At 52.8% G+C, this 24,635-nt stretch overlaps 1 protein-coding gene across 2 annotated transcripts; it reads right to left on the bottom strand.

Moving 5' to 3' along the window:
- Window positions 1-863: 863 nt before the first annotated feature.
- On the bottom strand, window positions 864-13,488 carry LOC112545414 (uncharacterized). 2 transcript variants are annotated; one of them, XM_075915511.1, is made up of 9 exons: window positions 13,060-13,488; window positions 10,707-10,745; window positions 9,769-10,059; window positions 7,752-7,793; window positions 7,033-7,119; window positions 5,820-5,844; window positions 3,639-3,688; window positions 2,215-2,246; window positions 864-1,155 (listed from the first exon to the last, which is right to left on the bottom strand). In XM_075915511.1, the coding sequence occupies exons 1-9, from the start codon at window positions 13,088-13,090 to the stop codon at window positions 1,066-1,068; spliced, it is 687 nt and encodes a 228-aa protein (XP_075771626.1). In that variant the 5' UTR covers window positions 13,091-13,488; the 3' UTR covers window positions 864-1,065. The 2 variants fall into 2 exon arrangements, with proteins under 2 accessions (XP_075771626.1, XP_075771625.1); XM_075915510.1 differs by lacking the exons at window positions 10,707-10,745; window positions 13,060-13,488 and having other exon boundaries at window positions 9,769-10,289.
- Between the last annotated feature and the right edge of the window lie 11,147 nt (window positions 13,489-24,635).

The following is a 24,635-nucleotide window of genomic DNA, read 5'->3' as shown; positions in this document are numbered from 1 at the left end:
GCAAATTAAGCGAGAGATATTTAAATCCCAGCCTTGATTAGCAACTTCGGTATGCTTCATTTGCCTCCCTACTTCGAAGTAGGAGGCAAGTGTAGACATACCCTAGATTCAGTGGTGATATTTTCCAAAGCCCCCAGCCTCATACCACCACTGCTCTAATACTCTGTTTTTATCAGCTGCTGGCACTTACAGAAATCTGACTGTCAGTCTAGAATTCCTGCCAACCATTGGCTCCAACCTATGCACCAAAATGTAACGGCTTCAAACAGTGACTGCTTCCCAGGGACCCAACCACTGGCATGATGTTCTATGGTACCTACATGGCTGCGCTTGCTGGATGAGGTTCCCAAACAGTTACACAAACCCATAGCTTGTGACTAATGCTTTTGCTTGGCTTTCATATTTCATCACTTCCCTACAGACCCACATAACATTAAACAGACCTGGAAATACCAAGCTGACCAGCTGAGGCTGATTTCACAGCACATCTCATATTATTTACTGTTTTTCTTAAAGCTGAACTGCAAAGGGGGGGTGGAAGGATGTGAGATTCTTGGGGTTTGTTGAAGTGAGTTTGTTTCTAGCCCCCCTGGGTGGGAAGAACAGTGGGAAAACCTGCCCCCAAAAGCTCAAACATCACAAGGCAAATAAAAGGAAACAAGATGCATAAGTTTAAATAACATTTCATGAATTCCTAAGGCAATCCTGGGATTTTTGGGGGGTTGCCTCATGATTTTTTGCACTTTGGGTTGGCAATAGAGTCTCCAAACAGAGCTGAGAGGACTTGGGAGCTGAGCTACTGATATAAAGACTCAGGGAGAGGAACACAAGAGTGGGTTTTTTTTCCCAATTTTATTCAGAAGAAACTTTTTTTTCTTTTACAAAAGGCAAACAGGCAGCATTTGTCTTCAGCCTATTCCAATGTCCTACAGCACTTTGGGCGCTGGGCACTGTGCTGCTGTGGCCCCAGGCAAGGTCCCCCACTTCCTTGCTGCACGGCCTCTATGGTTCCCACTGATCTGTGGAGGTTTTGCGACGTGGCTGCGTACTGACCAGTCCTATGTTTCAGTGACTGGAGTAGTCATGACGTCTGTCCCGCTGCAGCGCGATGGTTGCATAGGTCGGAGTCTCTTCTCGCTGGGGCTGTGACTGTGACTGTAAAACACCAAAATGTGACTGTTCTCCTCAGCCAGCCTAAGGTCAGAGAACTGAAGCCAGAAAATGCCCCTCTGACAGCCCTGCTGTGTGCACATCAGGAGAAATTCTAATGGGCATCCAAGCTGGGAAACACCAGCAACTCCACTTCCTACATCAACTCTTCTGAGGCAGGTGGCTCAGATTTCCCCCGCCCCAGCCTGGGTCTGACCATTTTATGTGTTCCAGTTAGGACAGTTCAGCTTTGCCCTTACACCTGCCAGCTGGACACAGCAGCCATTCCCCTCTCCATGCCAGCCAGCCCTTGAGATAGTGCCGGGTCTACCTGTGATGAGGTGTCAGTTCAGACTCAGAGACTTCAAGGCCAGAAGGGACCATCACAATCATACGGTCTGACTGCCTGCACGTTGGAGGCCACAGAACCTCACCCACCCCATCTTGTAATAGATCTCTGTCCTCTGGCTGAGTTACTGACCTCCCCAAATCATTATTTGATGACTTCATGTTATATATATGGAGATATACCATCTCATAGAGCTGGAAGGAGCCTTGAGAGGTCATCTAGTCCAGTCCCCTGCCCTCATAGCAGGGCCAAGTACCATCCCTGACAGATTTGCCCCAGATCCCTAAATGGCCCCCTCAAGGATTGAACTCACAACCCTAAGTTTAGCACACCAATGCTCAAATGTTACAGAGACACCACAAAGTTACAATAGTTCAAATCTACAAGTGATCGTTGCCCTGTGCTGCAGAGGAAGACAGATATACCCGTTGGTTTCTGCCAATGTGATCCAGGGGAAAATTCCTTCCTGACCACAAATACGTTGATGCGTTAGATGCTGATCATGAGGGCAAACCCATGAGCCAGACACCTGAGCTTGACTCATCTAGTGCCCCATCTCTGGTCATTGGAGATAAAAAGCAGCAGTAGAATGGCTACGAGAGACTGTCAGCAGGAAATCCACATTCCAAGCCCATGGGTCCCTGCCGAGCTGGAACAGGCAAACCAATCGCTCTCCGCTCTCACCTCACTTTGTCATTAATAAAAGTGCGACTCACCCTGGTGCTTCTTGAGAAATTCACGGAGGCATCTGGGGAGAGAAGGACAGTTACTTGCTGGCACTCAGTGTAAGTGACAACACCTTCTTCAGCATGAATTATAACCCTACAAATCTGACCACTACCCCTGTCTGGGCAGGGCTTCCCATGGGCAGCACTGTGCACCATGGAGCCTGGTCCCAGTCAGGGTCTTTAGGAGATACGGTAGCAGAAGGATTTTATATGGCTTGTGAAGATGTCCAACAGAATTGGTCTGTTTGGGTTTTCAAGAGAGTTAGTTTGTCACAGAGTCAGCCTTTGGCAGAAAATGCCAACGTTTTGTTCAAAAAGGGAGAGCCTAAAATCTGAACTATTTTGGCAAAACCCAGAAATATTCTGATTCAGATACCAGCAAGGAGCCGCATGGGAGTTGTAATTCAGTTGCCTCATGTTCATATTCTCTGCTACAGCTTGGGCTGGCTGACTCCACTTCATCTCCGATGATGCACTGCAACTGGGAACTCCCATAGGCTACATCTAGACTAAGGATTCTTTCAGAAAAAAACTTTTTTCAGAAGAGATCTTCTGGAAAAACTTTCAAAAGAGAGCATCCATACTGCAAAAGCGCATCGAAAAAGCAATCTGCTTTTTTGAAAGAGAGTGCCCAGACACAATGGACGCTCTCTCACATGTAAGCTGTGATTGCTATGGATGGAGTGGCCACCAGGGCACCTGTATTTTTTCCTCTTTCCTCTTCTTCCGAAAGAACTCCCTCTTCCCCGTCCACACACGCCTTTTTCCAAAAGAGCTCTTTCACAAAAAGGGTTCTTCCTTATAAAATGCGGATTACCAGTGTCGGAAAAAACCCCTCTGTTCTTTCGATTTTCTTGAGGAAGAATGCAATAGCAGTGTGGATGTTCCTCAGGTTTTGTCGGAAAAATGGCCATTTTTCTGACAAAACTCTGTAGTGTAGACATACCCATGCAGGTGATGCATCATGGGAGAGCCAGAGAGCCTGGTTCAAAGAGGAAACTAGGAGCTTGAGGCATCTGGACTACAGCTCCCATGAGGCACTCTTGCCCCCAGCTCCCAGTGACGGGGGTGGGGCCCTTTCCAGTGGGAGCTTTCCCTGGGATGTGCCTTTCCATGAAGGAAGGACAGAGGTAACACTTGCCTCAGTCACCTAAGCCCTGGCAATGCAGGGGTCACAGGAAAGGGTGGGACAAAGGACCCTCAGGAACTTAGATGCCCCAGGCCCCGGAACCCTGAGAACTTTTTCTTCTCATTCACTTTGATCACAGGCAGTTTGTTGATGTAACTCTCAGAGAGTCTGAGCTGGGATTTGTCCATCCCTGCCACCAATATTCACATTTCCTCTCAGCCCCACATTTCTCCCCCATGTATAGGTGACTGTGGCAACCCCAATGCTCTACAAAAGCTCTTACATTGAATCTGATTTTCTGGATTGTTGCTGGTGTCCTGCTGGACTCGTTCCCTGTGGGGAGAAGCAAGGACAGAGCATATCAGTGATGCTGCGTGCTCTCTGTGTGTCACTTTGGTGATACTGAGCCTGTTTTCAGAGATTCGGCTCTGCAGATTTCTTACCATGACTGGTTCGCTTACATCCTTACATCTCAATTCAGCTCACACTCAGCAAACAGGCAGGGAGCCCTAATTCTGAATAACCAGGGATAATCTGGATAAAAAAAAGCTTCACCTTTCACAGAGGGGAAGTCTAATAAAGATGAGACTTGACCATTGTGCTCTGCTTCCACAAAATGGCCACTAGGTCAGTAGAGAGCTAAGACTGGAGGGAACTGTAAATCCCTGACCTCTTAGGACGGAAGGTGATGAGAACCCCACAGCTTTCACACAGTGTAAACCAGGTGACAATTTTCAACAAGATTGCTTTCCGTGAACAATATTTTTGCCAAAGTGAGTTGACTGGCCAAAACTGTGTTCTTTTTAATGGACATTTTGTTTTGTTTCTCTTTGATTTTTTTGTCAAATTCCTCCCACATTTTCTGTAAAAAAATTAGACCTTTTTTTTATTTGAAAAATTTTCACCCAAATAAAACTGGATATTTGGCCCAGGCCTGCTCAGAAGGCAGAGGTTGAATGCTTATCCTTAAGGATCAACTTTAATGTCTTTGCATAATGTGGAAATGAAGTTTCAGAGCCTCCTTTCTGTGCAGTCTGCCAACTGGCTCCCCTGTCCCAGGAAGGGCGGGTGGGGGGTGTTTGGGGGCAGAGCCTGGTCATATGGGAGGAGCGGGAAAGGAAGGAATGTTTGGGGAGAGGCAGCTACAGTCAGGGTGCATTTACAGAGCAGCGCTAGCTCAAAAAAGCTACGTAATTTCAACTAGGCATGTTGCATAGTTCTGAGATTTGAGATTCGGCACTGTCTATGCAGCATCAAATTTTGAAATAGACCATTATGCCAACAAGTCCCTTAATCCTTGTGGTACAAGGTTTACTGGGACATCAGAGTAGAGCACCTATTATTTCAATTGCATTTTGAAATCACAGGCATGCCGTTAAGATGTGGAAAATGCTATTTTGGGAGACCGGAATATCTTGAAATAGCGCTGCTGTCTAGACATACCCTTAGAGCCCTAGAGGTGGGGGACACACAGAGCTGGAAGTTGGGGTGTGGGCTCCAAGCACTGAGGGTCTCTGTTGTGTCACCCCTAATCCCATCAGTTTTATTGGCAAAGTTGCTGCAGTGGGAGCCCAGGCTGGGCCAGACACTGACAGAACCTGGAAACTGACTCTAGTCTCCCCACATGCCTGTCCCTCTCTGTGCCCAGCTGGTCACCCCATGGACTCCCACTGGTTCCTTCTGCCCCGCTTCAGGGCTCAGAATGAGCAAATGGGCCATGGGGGCGGCAGTGAGCCTGGAGAGCTGCGGAAGGGACAGAGAGGGAGGCAGCAACAGTTGTGGGGAGCCTGGTGCTGCTGCAAAGCTGGAGCATTGACTCTCAGGGACTCTCTGCAGGGTCTCTGTGCATGGGGTGAGGGGGGCAGATAGCGAGCCAGGAGCACTTGGAAGTTATTCACACTACAGTGTGCTCTGAGTGCCCATGGGACGCCCTGCTGCCCGGCTTTCCTGAGGAGGTGTGTGTATGGGGGCGGGCCCAGGCTGGCTTCCTTCAACAAAGACTCACAAGCTGCCTCCGATGGAGCTACCGTTGGATGTTACCCCGGCAGCTAGATGGGCTGGAGACCCTTGGTTCTCAGCCAGGCTTGGCCACTCCCAGTCCCGCCCCAGAACAGATCTGGTTCTAGGGGACTGGCTGGGTCGGTCGGTGCCTCTTTGTGGCTGATCAACCTTGACACCCCCTGAGTGTAAAACAGGGTCACTTTCCTTCTTTCAGCCATCCCACGGCGATTTTCAAACACACTCACTCTGCAGCCCGTGAATTGGACAGGAGCACAGCACTGTGACAACCCCCTTCTGTAAAGCCCACGGCCTTTCCCAAACTCCTCCAGAACAAACAGACTCAACCCCCTGCAGCAGGAGAGTTGAGCTCTGCTTGGACTCTAGGGTGGCCGCTGGCCCTCATTTGAGGCAGAGAGACCAGACGCAGGAAGGAAACGAGGGAGAAGGAACAGTCTCCTCCTACCTTTGGTCTCTTCGCAGAGACACAACTGGAAACAGCGAGACAGAGTGATCAGAGACAGGGCCACGTTTCCTCATAGGCAGAGAGAGAGAGAGAGACAGAAACTGAACAACACAGCCTCAGTTCCTCATCATCTTGACAGAGCCTCTTCCCCATGGCCCAGCCCAGCGCTCTCCTCCACCAGCCCCCCAACTGCCACTGGGTCTGGTATGGCCACGTCTAATGACGGTAGAGTCAGTCACATGGCGTTTCATGTTCTACATAAACTCCAAGGTCTGAGAGTCAGGGATTTAGCAAGAATTTCATTATGAAAAAGCAGAAGTAAGTTTATAACCCTTGTGTTTGAGGTGAAAACCCTGAAAATATCACCCAAAGACCTCCAAAGATCGCATCCCCCAGGCAAATACAAACAATCTATGAAAGCTCATGACACTATCCAGATTTTTAGTTAGTCTCTAAGGCGTTCCAGGATCATTCATTGTTTTTAAAGTTTCTTTCAGTTACAGGCTAACACGGCTACACTTCTGACACTCTACACGGGTGACTTGTTGGCAATCCCATGACTTTTGAGCCAGTCTCGAACTGGTCGGGGTGACTGGAGGCTGTGAGAGCTGGGGGCTGGGGCGCTGTGAGGAAAGGCTGCAGGGCAGAGCTGTGCCCAGGGCTCTGTGCTCAGAGTTGTTAGACCCCGCTGCAGTCCTGATTCAAGAATCATTTTACACACGGGCACAGGGGCCCTTCCTGACTAGGGGATGCCTCCCTGACCTGCAGCCTCAGTGACCTGCATGTTGCTATTCTATCCAGACACACGCCCCGGCTGAGCCCGAGATTGTGACTATCTATGTGGCAGAGACTGGCCCCTTCATTTCTAGTCTGTGCAGCACTGGATGCAGAGGGGTCCTGATCCCTGAGTGGGACTACAGGGCTCTACAGTAACAAACCTACTAAATAATGTACAGCACCTAGCACAGTGGGGCTCTGATCTCTGACTGGGGCTCCAGGGTGGTCCTAATTAATCATAGGACAATCCCTTTCATCATCTCTTTGATCTTTGCCTCCAACCAGCTTCCCAAAACCATGTGATCCATTTCACTGCATCTTTGCTGTTTTCTCTCCTCCATCCTAGGCACACAGGGGACAGGGGATCTCAGGGGGTGTCTCTGCCACGTCTGTCTGTAAATTTGCTAACACGGCTCGGCCTCACTCTCATACCCACCTTTCCTTCCCAGCAGATAAAGCACCACAGCCAGCACCACGGCAGCAGCAGGGACTGTAATTCCCAACAGGAGCTTTCGACCCATCCCTAGAAAAGAACCTCGCTGTGAACGGCCGCTCTCCAAGCATCCACCAACTAGTCCCCACTGGCTAGAGCTGGCTGAGTCCTGTGGTAAGTGACCCTAGTGTGTTCATGAACAAACTCCAAGATTCATCTCGATCTGTTCTTTCCCACAGTTTGTTCTTTGAGGAGGGTTTTTTTGTTGTTTTTTGGTTTTTTGCCAATCTTTGTTTTCCTGTCGACAAGACCCTTCAGTCTTTCAGAACTGAAATGTGGCTGATTTTTTGTTTCATGTAAAATCTGAAATTTTGACTCTCCATCCAGATTCAGAACGGAAATAAAATGTGGAAGGTCAGAATGTCTCACAGGACAGAAATCCCGAGTCCCCACGTGCTCTTGAGGCCCAGACAGCATCAGGGTCGCTCTGGCAAGAGTTACTAAGAGGTGCAGATATGCAGAGCCTATATTGCTCAGCAATGCTGGGCAAAGCCTGAGAGAGCTGCAGGGAGAGAGAGCGCCGCATTGGACACGCACAGCTCTTGTGTGTTTCCCCACATCCATCCTCAGGGCCATCACACTCAGACTGGGGCTGTCCAGCCAGGACCCACTCTTCCCTAACTAGAGACCCCACAACAGAGAAGCGCTTCAGAAGCATTTACCTGGGGGAGAGGGAATCCTGGCACCACTGCTGGAGTCATCACCTAGGCAACAAACACACCCAGATCAGAGCAGGCCATGGCCCAGTCCAGGCCCCTATGTTGCTCTACCACAACTAACCATGGGCAGTCACTGGCTGGGGACAGGGATGCTGAAAGGCCCTGGACGTGGGGTAGGTCACAACATGGATCTGAGTCTAGCAGGTGAGTGTGTGTAAGACAGGGGAGGTGTCTGTGCCGCTCTGCTCAGCACTGATGAGGCCTCAGCTGCAGCACAGGGGCCAATTCTGGGGGTGGCACTTTAGCAAAAAGGTGGAGAAGCTGGGGAGAGTCCAGAGGGGATCAACAACATTGACCAAAGGTTTAGCCAACCTGAGCTGGACAGAGGGGTTAGGAGCACTGAAGCTAGCGAGGGGTAAGTGGAAGGAGGTGAGGGAGGAATGGGTATGAGCCCCCGATGGGGAGGACTGGGGTGGCTCTCCAGGCTCCTCGGAGAGGAAGGTCTACTGCAGCCCCCCAATGGACCCCCCCCCGGATGGCAGCCTGCGGCAAGTGCAGCCGGGATGATGGCCGAGTGCTGTGATGTGCCCAGTGTGGGCACTCCGGGCACTCCAAGTCAGGACTGCTTTGCAAGCGGGGAACCCCTGAGAACTGTCTGTCCGGGGTGGGGGTCGGGTCCCTTTAAGCGCAGCCCTCGGCTAGCCTGAGACAGCAGCTCCACGCTCTAAGTCCTAATCTGATGCCCTGCCGGCACTGCTTCCGACCATCCTTAACCTCGGTTCAGGGTCCACTCAATGTGGGCATGCTAGTTCGAATTAGCAAAATGCTAATTCGAACTAGTTTTTAGGTCTAGATGCACTAGTTCGAATTAGCTTAGTTCAAATTAGTGCTGTAGTGTAGACATACCCTTAGAGAAGCCCCTAACAGGAAAGGTCCAGACAACACTTGGTGCTGCCCTGAGCGCAGGGGACTGGAGCTACGAGTCTGTGGTTCCAATGGGCGAGTGAAGCCCTGAACAGGCTGTGGAATCCCTGTCACTGGGGTTGATCAAAACAGGAGGGACACTCCCCTGGCAGGGATGGGCCAGGGGTACTTGGTCCTGCCTCAGGTCAGAGGGCTGGGCCCAAGGGCGTCTCATGGTCCCTTCCAATGAGACTTTTCCATGAGGTCCCCTCCCCCAGAGCTGTCCAGTCCATAGGATGGTTCAGGGCGGCTCCCCCAAGCTCTCCGCTTTGGGATGCTCCACGGTGGCTGCCTCAATCATCCTGTGGACAGGCCGCCATGGGAAGGCAGCAGGGATCACTCTGCCCCCACCCTCTGCACTCACCCTATAGGTGGGAGCTGGAGCAGCCCAGCAGCCTGCTCTGCCCCTGCCCTGCTGCCGTGTCCCAGCCTGATGCACTCGGCTTCTCTGCAGCACAGGGGAGCAGGGTGCCCTGGCCCCAGGGTCTCTGCTTTCCGCTGCCATAGAGAATCGAAGCTCAGTGTGCTGGGAGGGCGGCACGACTCAGTGGAGTGGAACCGGCTGTCGAGCGGCTCCAGCTCCCACCCCTAAGATTAAACTGGGGGTTGGCGTGGGACAGCCTACCTGTTTGTGTCATGCTGGCCAGGGAATAAGAGGGTAGCACGGGGGGGGGGGAGGCAGAGATGGGGGGCTGCCCTTAGCCCTATACCCAGGGCACTGTGTGTGTGGGGGGGGGGCGGTGTTTGACTCAGGCCCTGCATCCACCCAAGGTTGGCCCTACCCTCCTCTCCTCTTTGTGTCAGGCCATTGGAGGTGATCTGGGTAAAACTGGAGGGGCCTGACTCTCTGGGTCTACATTTGAACTAAACTGTTTTGTTAGAACAATTTTGTTTCTGATTTTGATACATTTCAGCGTTTGCATTTTTCGGGCTCTGGTTATTGAATTGTTGCCTCACCCTGCCATTCACCCCCATCTCCATTTTGTGGGATGCTGAGTTGCTGAATGGAGCTGAGCTAGACCACAGATAGACAGACAGACACACACACACCCCTTACCAGTGACGCTGAGGTACTTGGCAAGGCTGAGCTGGGAACTAGTCACCTGGTTGTTGCTGCCCTTGATCTCGTACCCGCAGGAGTAATTCCCAGAGCTGCCCCTGGACACCGCATCGTCATAGCTGTAGACAGTCTTCTCCAAACCCCTCTGGGATGAAACCTCCTCCCCGTCCTTGCAGAAGACGATGCGGGTGACCAGGGGCTGGGAGCTCACAGAGCACTGGATCTTCACAGAGTCCCCTGGCTTAGCCGACGTCGGATTCAGGTTGAGGGTGGGGGCAGGGAGAGCACCTGGGAAGGGCCTGGGGTCAGAGCTGTGAGTGGGGCACTGATGGTGCCCAGCGTTGTGGATGGAGCAGCAGGTAAATTGCTGGTGGGTCTGTGTCACATCTGGGGTGGAGGCTCTGATCCCAGCCCAAAGCTCTCTCTGGTGATCGGAAACTTTATTCTCTGGGATCATGTGAGTAATGAAAGAGCCTGGAGGCACCCCCAGACCCAGCTGGGATGGTACAGCTGGAAGAGGAGTAACCCTCAGGGATGCCAGCCCCTGACCATTGAGTCCTGTCTAGTACATGGCCAGCACCTTGTACTAGACAGGACTCAGAGCCTGTGTTCTCGGCTTCCCAGCAGCAGTGCCCTGTGTGTGTGGGGGGGGGGGAGGGGGGGCGGTGAGATGGGCTGAGAAGGTGACCCTCTGGCCAGTGTCCCGGTGGCCCTGGCTCAGAGTGAGATGAGGCAGCAGAACAGGGAGGGATCGACCGTGAGACCTGCCCCCTCTGCTCTGCCTGCTGGGATCCCACACACCCCTGGCTGCTTTCCTGTGCCATTGCTGCTGGCACCACAGGGAGGAGGGAGCAGGCCAGAGGGGTGGTGGCTGGACACATGAAGAGGGAGGGGTATATGCCATGGGCAGATTGGGCCTGGACAGACGGACTCACCGGGAGCTGAGCAGATCTCCTGGCTGCTGGGACTCAGCACTGGGGATGGAAAGGGGGCGTGTGGTTAGTGCTGGAGATAAAATCTCCCCTTTTTTGAGGTGCCACATGAGGGATAGAAGCTGCCTTTAATAGACAAGGAAATAAATTCCTGATCTTTATGTTGCTGAAGAAGGAAACCAGGCAGGTTAGGTCTGGGGCAGGGCAGATCCCTCGCTCACACAGACCTCAGCTGAGCTGGGGCTGCCTTTCCCTACAGCTCTCCAGAGGGTCAGATCCTCAGCTGGTGTAAACCAGGATTGATTCCAGAAGAGTGACACTGATTTACACCAGTGCGGGATCTGGCCCAGTAACTGAGGGTACGTCTACACTACAGCGCTAGTTCGAACTAACTTAGTTCGAATTAGTTAATTCGAACTAAGCTAGTTCGAACTAACGCGTCTAGAACTAAAAACTAGTTCGAACTAGCGTTTTGCTAGTTCGAACTAGCAAGTCCACATTGAGTGGACTCTGAACAGGGCTTAAGGATGGCCGGAAGCAGTGCCGGCAGGGCATAAAAGGAGGACTTAGAGCATGGAGATGCTGTCTCAGGCTAGCCGAGGGCTGCGCTTAAAGGGTCCCGACCCCCACCCAGGACACACAGTTCTAAGGGGTGCCCCGCTTGCAAAGAAGTTCTGGCTTGGAGTGCCCTGAGTGCCCACACTGGGCACATCACACCACTCGGCCATCAGCCCGGCTGCACTTGCCGCAGGCTGCCATCTGGGGAGAGGGAGTAATTGGGGGGCTGCAGGAGAGCTTCCACCCCCAGAAGCCCGCAGAGCCAGCCCAGTCCTCCCCATCGGGGGCTCGTACCCCATTCCTCCCTCACCTCCTTCCACTTACCCTTCCTTAGCCCCCCTTCTTATTGATGTACAAAATAAAGATAACGTTTCTTCCAACATTGACTCTGTCTTAATTGAAAAAAAACTGGGGGAGACTGGGAAAAGGAGGTGGGAGAGGGGAAGAGAAAGGCTGGGAGAGGGGAGGGCAACTAACATGATCAGGGGTTGGGAACAGGTCCCAGATGAAGAAAGGCTACAGAGACTGGGACTGTTCAGCTTAGAAAAGAGGAGACGGAGGGGGGACAGGATAGAGGTCTCTAAAAGCAGGGGTTGGGTGGAGAGGGTGCATTGAGAAAAGTTCTTCCTGAGTTCCCATAAAGAAGGACTAGAGGACAGCAAAGGAAAGGACTGGGTAGCAGGCTTGAAACTAGTAAGAGAAAGTTGTTGTTCTTGACAAAGCAAATAGTTAACCTGTGGAACTCCTTGCTGCAGGAGGCTGTGAAGGCTAGAACTAGAACAGAGTTTAAAGGGAAGTGAGATAAAGTGATGGAGGTTGGGTCCATGGAGTCCTATTAGCCAGAGGGTAGGAGTGGTGTCCCTGCCCAAAGTTTGTGGAAGGCTGGAGAGGGATGGCACGAGACAAATGGCTTGGTCATTGTCTTCGGTCCATCCCCTCCAGGGTCCCTAGGGTTGGCCGCTGTTGGCAGACAGGCTACTGGGCTAGATGGACCTTTGGTCTGACCCAGGACGGCCATTGTAAGCTCAGGGCTCAGTGTCGGGGGTCTCAGTGGACCTCCTTGATTTTCATGCACACCTGGTCCTGGGTGGACAGGCTGGCAGCTCTCCTGCCCTAGACGGCCACTTTCCTGTGCCTAGTGCGGAGATCGTGGACGAGGTCCACGATGTCCGCACTAGCCCAGGAAGGTGCCCGCCTCTTGCGGTCCAGGGCAAGCTCCCGGGAGCCACCAGCCTGGTCCCGGCAAGAGGGGGTGGGCTGGGGGGCATCGGGTGGGTGGCTCTGTGCCGTGCCAGGTGCAGGGTCTGCTAGCTGGGTGCTGGCAGGCTTGCACCTGGCACGGGCACCGTAGCCAGCCCGTGCCCCTTTAAGGGGTCCGGGGCCGGGAGGGGGGCATAGAGTTTCCCTGGTGTTGGCCAGAGTGGCCACCAGGGAAACCTGGGGAGGGCTAGCCTCCCACTAGTTCGAACTAAAGGGCTACACAGCCCTTAGTTCGAACTAGCTAGTTCGGACTAGGCGTTAGTCCTCGTAAAATGAGGTTTACCTAGTTCGAACTAAGCGCTCCGCTAGTTCGATTCAAATTCGAACTAGCGGAGCGCTAGTGTAGCACCTATTAAAGTTAGTTCGAACTAACGTCCGTTAGTTCGAACTAACTTTGTAGTGTAGACATACCCTCACAGACTTGTTCCCATTTCCCCCCCACTGAAGAGGCTTTGCCGACAGTCTGGGCCAGGGGCTGCTCTCGGTTCTGGTTCCTCCCATCCTGCTACGAATTAGCCCAGAATTCGCACACACTCACCGAGCAGCAATAGGCACAGAGACAGGAGCATCCGGGTGATGGTGGGATGGAAACAGCCCAGCAGCTTCACTCTTTGATGCAGTGGAGAAGGGACAAACTGATGTTGCCCCCTGCTCCGATCTGCCCCAATTTGCCCTGTCTGACTTCGGTGAAGAGAAGCTCCAGTCTCTCTCTCTCTCTCTGTCTCTGCTCCCTAGTGCTGGATGTTCCAGCCAGCCCTGGACACCTGGATTCTGCAGGGCTGGGGTAGCAGAGACACAGCAGCTTCTCTCTGCCCTGCTCTGTCTGCTCCTTGGGTCTGATACTCGTCATCGCTCCTCATTTCCTGCCCCGCACGGTCCCCCTGCCGTGCTCCGGCCACAGCGTCTCTATTTAGGGCTGTGAGACTGAGAATCAAAGGGGCCTGGTTTGATTATTTGAGACTAAACTTATCACTGAAAAAGCTCCTCCCCACCCCCTGTCCTATTTTACTACCTGGGGAATGAGGCAGGTCTCTGGCTAAGGACACAGCTGGGCCAGGGTTAAAGGTCACTGCATAGTCAGTGAAACGAGGCTTACAGGATCGGTTGACAAAGGCTTCCTTTGTCAGCAGATCGTCCTCTAGACTCACACGCTGGCCTCTGTTTGTGGAAGGCTGAGATGGATGGCCCAAGACAACTGGCTTGGTTGTTGTCTTCGGTCCATCCCCTCCAGGGTACCTAGCGATGGCTGCTGTCGGCAGACAGGCTACTGGGCTAGATGGACCTTTGGTCTGACCCAGTACGGCCATTCTTATGTTTTTATGTTCTAAGCTCAGGGCTCAGGGTCGGGGTCTCACTCGACCACCTTGATTTTCATGCAAACCTGCTCCTGGGTGGCCAGGCTGGCAGCTATCCTGCCCTAGACGGCCACTTTCCTGCGCCTAGTGCTGAGGTTGTGGACGTTGGAGGCTTCCCCTCAAACCTGGATGAGGTCCACGATGTCCGCACTAGACCAGGCGGGCGCCTGCCTCTTGCGGCCCTGTGCAGGCTCCCGGGAGCCGCCAGCCAGGTCCTAGGAAGAGGCGGAGGGCTGGGTGGCAGCGGGTGGCTGGCTTGTGCCGTGCCAGGTGCAGGGTCTGCTGGCTGGGTGCTGGCAGGCTTGCACCTGGCACGGGCACCGTAGCCAGACCGTGCCCCTTTAAGGACTCCGGGGCCGGGAGGGGGGCAGAAGTGTTTCCCTGGTTTGGCCCAGAGTGGCCACCAGGGCAAGCTGGGGAGGGCTAGCCTCCCACTAGTTTGAATTAAGTGGCTACACAGCCCTTAATTTGAACTAGTTAATTCGAACTAGGCATTAGTCCTTGTAGAATGAGGTTTACCTAGTTCGAATTAAACGCTCCGCTAGTTCGAATTAAGTTCGAACTAGTGGTTTGTATGTGTAGCGCCTATCAACGTTAATTCAAACTAACGGCTGTTAGTTCAAATTAACTTTGTAGTGTAGACATACCCTGTGCGCTTAGGGTTACCAGGTAGGTTTAGAAAAAATACTGGACACACTTGATGGGGGAGGGGCTGCCAGGAAGGGGGGGGGGCTGGTCGGGAGAGGGGGACTGGGGCAGCGCGGCTGGCCGGGGGAGATGGGGAGGTCCAGAGGACGGGGCTGACTGGTGAGGGGGTCGGGGCGGAGCGGCTGGCCAGGGGAGATCAGGAGGAGAACCGTCTGGCAAGAAGTAGGAGAGGGCAGGAGGAAATTGGGGGCAGTGGAGCTCGTCGGGAAGGGTCGGGGAAGAACAGGGCGGAGAGGGGGGGTGGGACTGAACCAGGCACATGCAGATCCCGGGGCACTGTCAGTCCTGCGCACGATCCGGAGAAGCGCGAGTGAGTCCGGCTGCGGCCCCACCACGCACTCAGGAGCAGGAACAGGGCTTCTCCTCTCCAAGGCGTCAGACGCAGCCTGGGCTCCCAGCGCCAATCGCGCCCCGCCTCCCAGCCACTCTTCTGCCCCCTGCCAGGCTTCCGTCCGACGCCCAGCCAAAAATCCAGGAAATACCGGACATGTCACATTGCACATGTCCGGTATTGTCTGGATTTTTTTACAAGACAGAGGGCCCAAAAACGGAACTGATGGTAGAATACCGGACACCTGGCAACCCTATGTGTGCTACTGAGTGTCAGACTGGATCCAGGTGGACAACAGGGCTTCTGCAGGCTGAATCCAGCCCTCCAAGTGGGTTGATCTGGCCCGCAGAGGCCTTATCGCATTCCCGCCCCGAAGCAAATTACAGCCTGGGGACAGGGGAGTGTGCAAAACTTCCTCCCGCCCTGCGAGGAGTGTGTATCACTTTGAAATGCTGCACGCGCCTCTCAGGGCGGGAGGAGATGTCACGCGCTCCCCTGCACCCAAGCCCTGATTGGCCTGGAGGCAGGGGAGCTGCGCAGTTTCCTTCACCCTCCCCCCTGCCCTGCGAGGAGTTAACAGCACTTCAAATACGTGTGCAGGGTGGGAGCAGGGTGAAGGAAGCTTCACACAGATTCCCCGCCCCCAGCTGATCAGGTCTTGGGGATGGGGGAGCATGCAAAGAGTCTTCCCACCATGCCAGGGACATGGATGCCTAGGGGGAATGGGGGACAAAGGGTCTCCCCCTCCCCCAGACCTGTATTGGTCTGCGGGTGGGGTATCCCAAAAGCATCTCGGCTCTACCCCTTCTGGTTTAGGCCCCACTAAAAATTATTGCCTCCCCCGGACTAGATCATGTTTCTCAACCAGTGGTACAAATGCCCTTCGGGTACTTGAGAGACGTCTGGGGGGGGGGGGAGGTACAACACAACTGAAATTTGGAGAAATCTGATTTTTTTGTATTACTTTTTATTATTTTTATTATTTATTATTATTATACTTTTTATTACTTCATTATTTTTGTACTTTTTACACCCAAAAATTTAATTGCCCCCTGGCTATGATTAAGTTGTTTAAACAAATATGTTGGAATGGTAGGAAAAAAAGTGTGTGTCTGAAAACTGTAGGTACTAGGGGTACTTCTAATTTTTTTTTAAAGGGGTACTTTATAAAAATGGTTGAGAAACACTGGACTAGATAATCACAGTGGCTCTTTCTGGCTCTAGAATCTGTGAAGAAAACCTGACAGAGGCTCAGATCCCACAATGATCTCTATGGGAGTGCTGGCAATGAGGCTGTTGCCCTTTAATTACACGGGTAAATTTCCCTGCGTAGAGAGAAGCGAGGGCATAAAATACTCTTCCCATCACTGCTCCCCATTTCCTTGTACGTCCCCTGTCACTGGAGTATCTGAGCTGCTTCCGGTCATTAAAATGGGTTCCTCAGATACTGAAATTCAGCCTCCAGCACAGATGGGGAGACTGAGGCTGTGTCTACACTGCAGGGTTTTTGCGAAAGAAGTCTTTTGCGGAAGAGTTCTTGTGCAAAAACTTCTTGCACAAAAACATATCTAGACCTAAAAGTGCATTGCAAAAGCGATGTGCTTTTGCTCAAGAGAGCGTCCATGCTACATGGCAAGGGCTCCTGCACAAAAACGCATCTGCGGATGGACAACAGGGGTTTCTTGCACTAGAAAAATACTCTTGTGCAAGAACTTTTGCAGAAGATCTCTTCCACATAACATTCTTGCACAGCAATTCTGCAGTGTGGATGTAGCCTCAGTGACTGAGCCCTGGGCATGCCAGAGTCTGCAGATGAGTCAGGGACTGAACTCAGGGCTCCTGAGCACCTGTCTGTTCTGGCCACTAGATTGTTCTTCCTCCCTGCAGCCCCTGCTTCCCTAAAACATGAATATTCATGAACCAAAGATGCCTGCCTGGAAGGCCAGTGACCCTGGGCCATTTAACCCAAAGGGGGAGGAGCCTGGATGGGACGGGACTTGGAATCAAGGAAAAAGTCAGAAACACAAGCAGGGAAATCTGCCTCAAGAGGTTTAATTGATCTCACAGTGTCCAAACCTCTATTTGCACTGGGCTGGATCCTACCTCTCTGCTTCTGGGTCAAATCCCAGCCTACAGAGGGCAGAATTAGATGCCGGTTCCAGCCTGCTGGGCATATCAATGAAGTCAGATGCTGCAGGGCTGGTGAGCAAGCAACTGCTGCTCAGGCGAGGGGAGGGAGAGGAGATTTTGTGCCATGAGCAGTGGCCTCTGCTCAGCAGCTCTGCACACACAGTCCGGCTGCTCCGTACAGCCGGGCAAGGTGGGAACTACACAATGACCAGACAGCAGCTTGAGCTTCTACAGAGTCTCTTGTGCAGACACCTCTCCGCTCTCCTGCCTGAGCAGTAAGCTCTCCTCAGGCCTGACCCAAGCTAGCAGCTCAGAACGGTGGAGGAAGGGTTTCGGATGCTGTGATGTGGGTTTGATTAACCCGCTCTCACCATGTTATTTTTGTCCTCACACGTTAACCTGCCTCATTCTCGCTCTGTCCATTTCCTCTGTTCTCATGATGGTTCCAGGGTAGTTTATGTTCGTGGTCATTCATGTAAAGGCCAGAAGGGACCAAAGGGCCCATCTAGTCAGAGCGTCTGCCCAGCCCAGGCCAGAGCCTCCCCCAGGGATCCCTGCACTGAGTTGCTAACTGCTGGCTGGGCTAGAGACGCTCCCTCTTGGTTTAATGGCTCCAACCTGGCTCCCATTTCTAAATACTATGGTGGCTGCAGCTGATCAGTGCAAGAGAGACCAAAGAGGGAGATGCTGGATCGGGGCAGAACACCTGGATTTGGACCCTGCGATTTAGCTCCTTCCCCGAGTTTGGAGGTGTGGACTTGGGCATCTGGTTTGAATTTATTGTAGAGACAGCCCCAAAGGCTGGAGGTAGGGACTCTCTCGCTCTGAGCAAAAGCACAATCGGTAGCAGAGATGATCCAAAGTCTGACCAAGGAGCAGAAGAAAAGCCGCAATCCGGGCTGGCTAAGCCACCTAGCAGTGACTGGGAACAGGGTTGCGGTGGAACTGTGGGCTTTGGCAGAGATTTCAGGAAGCTCAATGGAGCATCCAGAGCTGGTGGGTACTAATGACCCAACTCTGACAGTTTGACTGGGCAGCTAGGCCGGGCACAGACATACCCAGGAGGGCCTTTAACAAAGGATGCTGGGAAGTTTGACACTCCAGTTCAGAGTAGAACCCACAAGATTGGCAGGGCAGGGACCATGATACCCAACTGTACAGCCTCAGCCCACCAATGGCACTGGGGAAAGACAACATTTTGACTAAAAGATTTTTTAATTTTACTTTTTTACTTGCAGAAATCTCTCCTTCCTTTGAACCTTTTGGGATTTTTTGTTGGAAAATCAAAATCCCAAAATATTTGGAATGGGCCAAAACCTAATAGCCCCCATTCTATGCGAGTTTTTTCAGTCCCAATCAGAGATCTTGGAGTCATTGTGGATAGTTCTCTGAACACATCCCTCAAAGTGGCAGCAGTCAAAAAGCAAATACAGTAAAACTCAATTAGTCCGGCATCCAATGCTCCGGGACTCCTGATGGTCCGGCACCATCAGGAACCCGGAAGTGCTGGGGCCGCCGGACGGGCTTCCCCCATTCAGCTGCTGCTGAAACTGACCAGCAGCTGAATCGGGGAAGCCGGAAGCAGAGCAGCTGGGGTGCTGCCGGGTTGGTCATGTAGCGCTGCCCCTCGGGGCTGCGGGACCAACCCAGCAGCACCCCAGCTGCTCTTGGGGACCCCTGGGGTAGAGCAGCTGGGGTCCTGCCGGGTTGGTCCTGTAGCGCTGCCCCTTTGGCACTGCGGGACCAACCCAGCAGGACCCCAGCTGCTATGCCCCGGGCTTCCTGGAATCAGCCGCTGATCTGTTTCAGCAGCGGCTGACTTGGGGACCCCTGGGGCAGAGCAGCTGGGGTGCTACCGGGTTGGTCCCGCAGTGCCGAGAGGCGGCGCTACGGGACCAACCCGGCAGCACCCCAGCTGCTTTGCCCCAGGCTTCGGGATTCAGCCGCTGCTGAAACTGACCAGGGGTCCCCAAGAGCAGCAGGGGTGCTGCCGGGTTGGTCCCGCAGCCCCAAGGGGCAGCGCTACAGGACCAACCAGACAGTACCCCAGCTGCTCTGTCCCAGGCGTCCCCAAGAGCAGCTGGAGTGCTGCTGGGTTGGTGCCGTAGCGCCGCCCCTCAGTGCTGCGGGACCAACCCGGCAGCACCCCAGCTGCTCTATTGCAGGCATCCCCGATTCAGCTGCTGCTGAAACTGACCAGCAGCGGCTGAATCAGGGATGCCTGGGGCAGAGCCGGACTATCGTAAGGGGGGGGGCTATGAGGGGCCTGGGGTGGCATCCCCTCCCACCCCCCTCCAGACCCCTCATAGACCCCCCTTCTGATAGTCCGGCATATCTGATAATCTGGCACCCCCTGGGTCCTAAAGGTGCCGTATTATCGGAAGTTTACTGTAGAAAGTTAGGAATCATTTACAAAGGGATAGAGAATAAGACCGTGGCCAGATGTGGTCGCCTTATCTCAAAAAAGATATCTTGGCCCTTGAAAAAGTTCAGAAAAGGGCAATAAAAATGTTTACAGGTTTGAACCTTTGGGCCAGATGAGGATTAAAAAAACCTGGGGATTTTCATCTTAGAAAAGAGGAGACTAAGGGAGGATATGTTACAGGTCTATCAAATCAAGATTGCTATGGACAAAATGAGTTAGGAAAACTTATTTAGTTGTTCCCATAAGAAGTAGGGGTCAACAAATGAAATTAATAGGAAGCAAATTTAAAACAAACACCAGGAAATATTTCTTCACCCAATGCACTGTGAAACTCCTTACCAGAGCATATTGTCAAAGCCAGGACTTAAACTGCATTCAGAAAAGAACTGCCAGTAAATAAATCCAGGGGGAATAGGTTCACCAATGTCTATTAGTCAGGCTGGGTAGGAATAGTGTCTCTAGCCTCATGTTTGTCAGACCCTGGAAATGGATGATGGGTGGGGGAGGGGTCACTGTTCATTCCCTCTGGGGCATCTGGCAGTGGCCACTGTTGGAGGACAGGACACTGGGCTAGATGGACCTTTGGTCTGACCAAGTACGGCCGTTCTCATGTTCCTAGAAACTTCACTTTGGTACCTTAACCATGACTTCGCCGGAGGAACAGTTTGTGCAGCAGGAAGGAGCTGGGCTGGGCTGTCTGGCGGGGGCAGTTCATGGCAGGGCTCGGCTCTGACAGAGCTTGGCGTGGCCCTGGCCTGGCTGGGAGCGAGCGGAGGGCTGCAGGGCAGAGTGACTGACAGCATCCCGGACTAGCAAAGCAGGGAGGGGACTGAAGGAGGTTGGAGGAGTTACCTGGGAAAGGACTTAACTGCAGCACTGAGCAATGGGATCTCCCCAACACTCTGCTTTGGCTTGCTCAGTGGTATCCCCCAGCCCCCTCTGCACTCACAGCCGAGTTCACATTGTCTGGGAGTTTAGGTACCAGTTGCAATTGGGCTTTCCTTCTGAGTGTGTCCACACAGGGACTTAACGGGGTTTAAATAATCCACTTTAAATTCAGATTAATTTTCCTGAGGAGCTCTGTTAAGATAAAATTCTAAAGGCTCCAACCTCAGAGGGCAAATCCTAGGACCCCAGCTTTGGTCCTTTCTAAAAGTTTCATTTTTAAGCCAGTCTCATGGTTTGGGCAGCCTGGCTTCTGATTTTTGGGTGCGGGGGGAGGGGGGGAGCCAAGGAAAAGGTAGCTGAGAGGGAGGTGGGACCTCATGAGGGGAGCAAACAGCCCCGTGCTCCGTGGCCCTTTGCTCCAAAGGCTGGAGACTGGCTGGAGCGTGGGGGGCCCTGCTGAGACGGGCCGAACCCTCCAGCCCTGGGTGCAACACGCACGGGGCATGGGGTGGAGCCGCCAGCAGCAACATGGGAACCTGCTGTGGGAGGAGGGGCCTGGTGTGCGACCGTCAAGGCAGGGGGGAAACAGCCAACTGCTACATAGGGGGATGGGGGAGCCCAACTGCCACTTGGTGTTTAGGGATCAAACACAAACTTCTGAAGTGGCCTGAACATTTAAAAAACTTTTGCCCAGCTAACACTGCTCAGGGGAAATGTGTGTGGCAGCCAAAGCGACATTCTTTGGCGAGTTAACCGTTCATCGGGAAATTTGTGTCCAACTCTACTGGTGAGAACACAGATTGGTTTGTTGTGGGGGTGTTTGTGAGTGACGGGAGCACGCACAAAGGGATTTGTGTGAAGGTTTGTGACTCCTGGCCTTGCATTTTGATTCCTGTTTCTAGGTGCCTCCATGGGCACTGGGGCTCTTTCCATGCGGGATTGTTATTGTAGGATTGCCCATAGGCCTTTGATGAGTGGCCGGGCCATTTCTGCTGGTTTGTTTGTGTTGTGTTGTGGATGAGTGCATGGACTGTGATCACATAGGATTGTTGTTCTACGGCTGGTTGTGAGTGTTCTGGTTGCCTTCTCAAGGGGATTGTTATTGTTGAGTTACTCTTGAATGCCGGGTGAGTTGTTAATAATAACAGTGAAGTGGAATGAGAATCTCCAGTTGTTTCCATGTGTAAATTGCGGCCTTGCTCAGAATGAAACCCACATGTGGGGTGAGGCTGGTCTATGGGACAGGGGTGGTGACTTTACTGTGGGGGGAGAGCTCCTTGTACTTCTCTTTTTTCCCCCAACTTTGCCTCAAACAGAAACTCTTTGTCTCCCCCAAAGTCATCCCTCGAGGGGCTGGCTTTGTATAAATACCACTGCTGGTCTGTGGATTTGGGTCTTCCCTCAGGGAACAGCGATGCTGACCATGCAGAATACAGGAGCAGAGGCAGAGAGGTGAGCGCACTGGATTTTGAAATAGTTTTTTCTAGGTTTTTACCCCCAATATGCCTTGGGCAATGTCAGTGCCAGTTTATGTAGGTTTTTTTCAGTAGTGCTACTTCTTCAGGACAGGGGCTTGTTTATATCGTGGAGATCGTTGATGATGCTGGGGCTGCACACGCTGCTTTGTTATTGTAGGGTCACACACTGGCTCTGCTCACACACTCGTTATTGACTCCAGTATAAAATGCACAGATGTTATTTGGCCTGGATTTCAAACTGGACAAACTGAGGCACCCAGACAGGAGACAACTTACCAAAGCTCACACAGTGAGTCAGTGGCATAGCGAGGAATAGAACCCGGAAATACACCAAACCCCAGCTGTTGCCCCAAGATCCATCTTCCCACCTTCTGCAGTGGGAAGTCTCAGGTCTTGTCAGTGCATGGAAGTTACACCTGTAGGCATGGAAGCGAAATGTAACTGGGGGCTGGAATCTGTCTGGGTTAGGCTGCAGCTGGAGTAACACCAGAACTAGGCTTGTGTTAAAGATATCTGTGTTTTGACAGTGAAGGATGATGCATCTACTAGGGGTCTGAGAGAGTTTTAATCAAACAAACCCTGGGCTATAATCTTTGGCCGGTGAGGGGCTGTTTGGTGCATTGATTGGCCAGTTTGTGTCTCATTGCACATTGCATTGGGCAGCCGGTTCTCCCAACCTGGGACTGGATCAGGGCCTGAGACCGCTCTCTTGGAGGTTGATACCAAGGTTCCCGGATCCTTGGTTTAAGCTGAGGCTGTGACGAGATGCCCTGCTGGGTGGGGAGTGGCGGCTAGAACTGAAGGGCCAGAACCAGACAGTGGGGCTACATTTAGACAGCAGGCTTCTTTTGGAAGAAGCTATTTTTGGAAGAGATCTTCCAAAAAAACTTCTTGCGAAAGAGCATGTCCACACTGCCAAAGCCCATTGAAAAAGCGATCAGCTTTTTCAAAAGAGAGTGTCTAAACTGAATGGAGGCTCTCTCGCATGTAAGCTGTGATTGCTATGGACGGAGTGGCCACCAGGGCACCTGTGCTTTTTCCTCTTTCCTCTTCTGAAAGAATTCCCTCTTCCCCGTCCACACACGTCTTTTTCTGAAAGAGTTCTTTCGCAGAAAGGCTTCTTTCTTGTAGAATGATGATTACCAATGTCAGGAAAAAACCCCTCCGTGCTTTCGATTTTCTTGCAGAAGAACACAAATGCAGCGTGGACAGTCCTTTTGTGAGAAAAACGTTGTTTTTTCCGACATATCTCTGTAGTATACACATATCCTGGGAGAGAGAGATTTTCCTGCTGAGAAACCAGCCCTTTCCTAATGCTGAATATCAGGAGATTCCTTTGTGGGGAGGTCACAGGGATGTTACCCGGGTACTAATGGCAGGGGAGATGTTTGCTGGACAGTCTGTCTTTCTGCACTCAGCTCCACAGGAGGGGGAAGTTCATGGGGTCCTGAACTTGCAGGGGGGGGGGGGGGGACAAAACCATGACAGCTTTGCACAGTTGCAACTATAGCTTTGGCCAGTGGATGGCGGCATTAATGTATGAGGAGAAAAAAATAAAGCCAGAAGAGAGGAGAGGTAACATCTTTTATTGGACCAGCACAGGTCAGACGGAGGTTTCCAGGGGGATTGGTGCAAAGTGTGGTCTAGCGTAGGGGTGGTGTCTGCTCCAGGACAAGCCTGCAGGGTTGTTTTTTTTTAAAATGTTTGCTACAAACATTAAGAATTGCACATTGTCTAATCACTCCACAGTGGAACCCTGGCAGCACCACTGACATTCCCTGGTGACATTCCCTGTGCAAAGAAGGGGTCTATTTTGTAGGGGTCTGTTGTGTAGCACTGACCTGTGGTGTCTCCCCAACACTCACTCAGAGCCCAACCCCCTCCTCACCTCCTGCTAATAGATGGTCACTGGGGATCTCCCATTGCCTCTTTCCCCAGAAATGCTGCCACTGCCCCCAGGAGTCTCCACCAGCCCCGCAGGCTGGGGCAGGCCCTGTTTGTCCAGCACGAAGGTGATGACGGGCGCAGACACCAGGAGCAGCAGGACCAGGATGCAGCGGGCGGCCCAGATGGCAGGAGACATTGTCAGCCCTGCAACACGGAAAGGGCTGTGGTGAGGGCCGTGTGCAGAGCAGCGTGTGGCCCTGCAGGCACAGAGCAGACACTAGGCACAGAGCAGCTGCTGTGTAACTGGCCTGGTGTGCAAGCTCCTGGAGGCCTCACTGTATGGAGGGATCTTGTTGCAGGGGGCACGTTCCCAGGCTGGGAGGCCTAAGTGATGGAGTTTGCTCAGCCTGCACCAGGACTCTGTGCAAAGGCCTCACAAGTGCAAGTGCCAGATTCAGTCCAGACCCTATGGCCCCTCCCCAGTGTGGCTGGCAGGTCACTGCAGGGGCAACTGTGCCTTGGGCACAGGGGTACTTTGCTGCTCATGCAGATGCTTTGGGGAGAGTGGGGAAAACAGCCAGGTTTGGGCTCTGATCAGTTCAGTTCCTGGGGATCGGCTGCTCCCTGGAACCGGACACTGGTGCTAGCAGAGGGGTTTGCCCACACGCCGGGTGTGACACTCTGGGCCAGGCCTGGAGCACAGAGCATAACTAGCTAATGACACGGAGACAGAACCTGGGAGCCCAGGTGGGATGATGCGTCTGGTGCCTCCTGCCAGAGCAACCCCCCACCCAGTGAGTGCAGCAGGAGGCAACAACTCACTGGCTGCCGGGTTAGCGGGGGGGCAGGGAATTCCTGCCCATCAGAAGTCCCCAGAGTACAAAAATGCTTGCGAGGCATTTACCTTGTGAG

Source organism: Pelodiscus sinensis, unplaced genomic scaffold, assembly GCF_049634645.1.
Source record: "Pelodiscus sinensis isolate JC-2024 unplaced genomic scaffold, ASM4963464v1 ctg34, whole genome shotgun sequence".
Taxonomy (NCBI): domain Eukaryota; kingdom Metazoa; phylum Chordata; order Testudines; family Trionychidae; genus Pelodiscus; species Pelodiscus sinensis.
The sequence above is the reverse complement of the archived record's forward strand: the minus strand, read 5'-3'. Positions and strand labels throughout refer to the sequence as shown.

Coding starts and splice junctions, on each gene's coding strand:
- LOC112545414 (XM_075915510.1), bottom strand. CDS start 10,228: ATGATCCCAGAGAATAAAGTTTCCGATCACCAGAGAGAGCTTTGGGCT. Junction 7,794..9,768: donor CAAGTACCTCAGCGTCACTG/GTAAGGGGTGTG, acceptor TTTGTTGCCTAG/GTGATGACTCCAGCAGTGGT. Junction 3,689..5,819: donor TCTCTGCGAAGAGACCAAAG/GTAGGAGGAGAC, acceptor TTCTCCCCACAG/GGAACGAGTCCAGCAGGACA.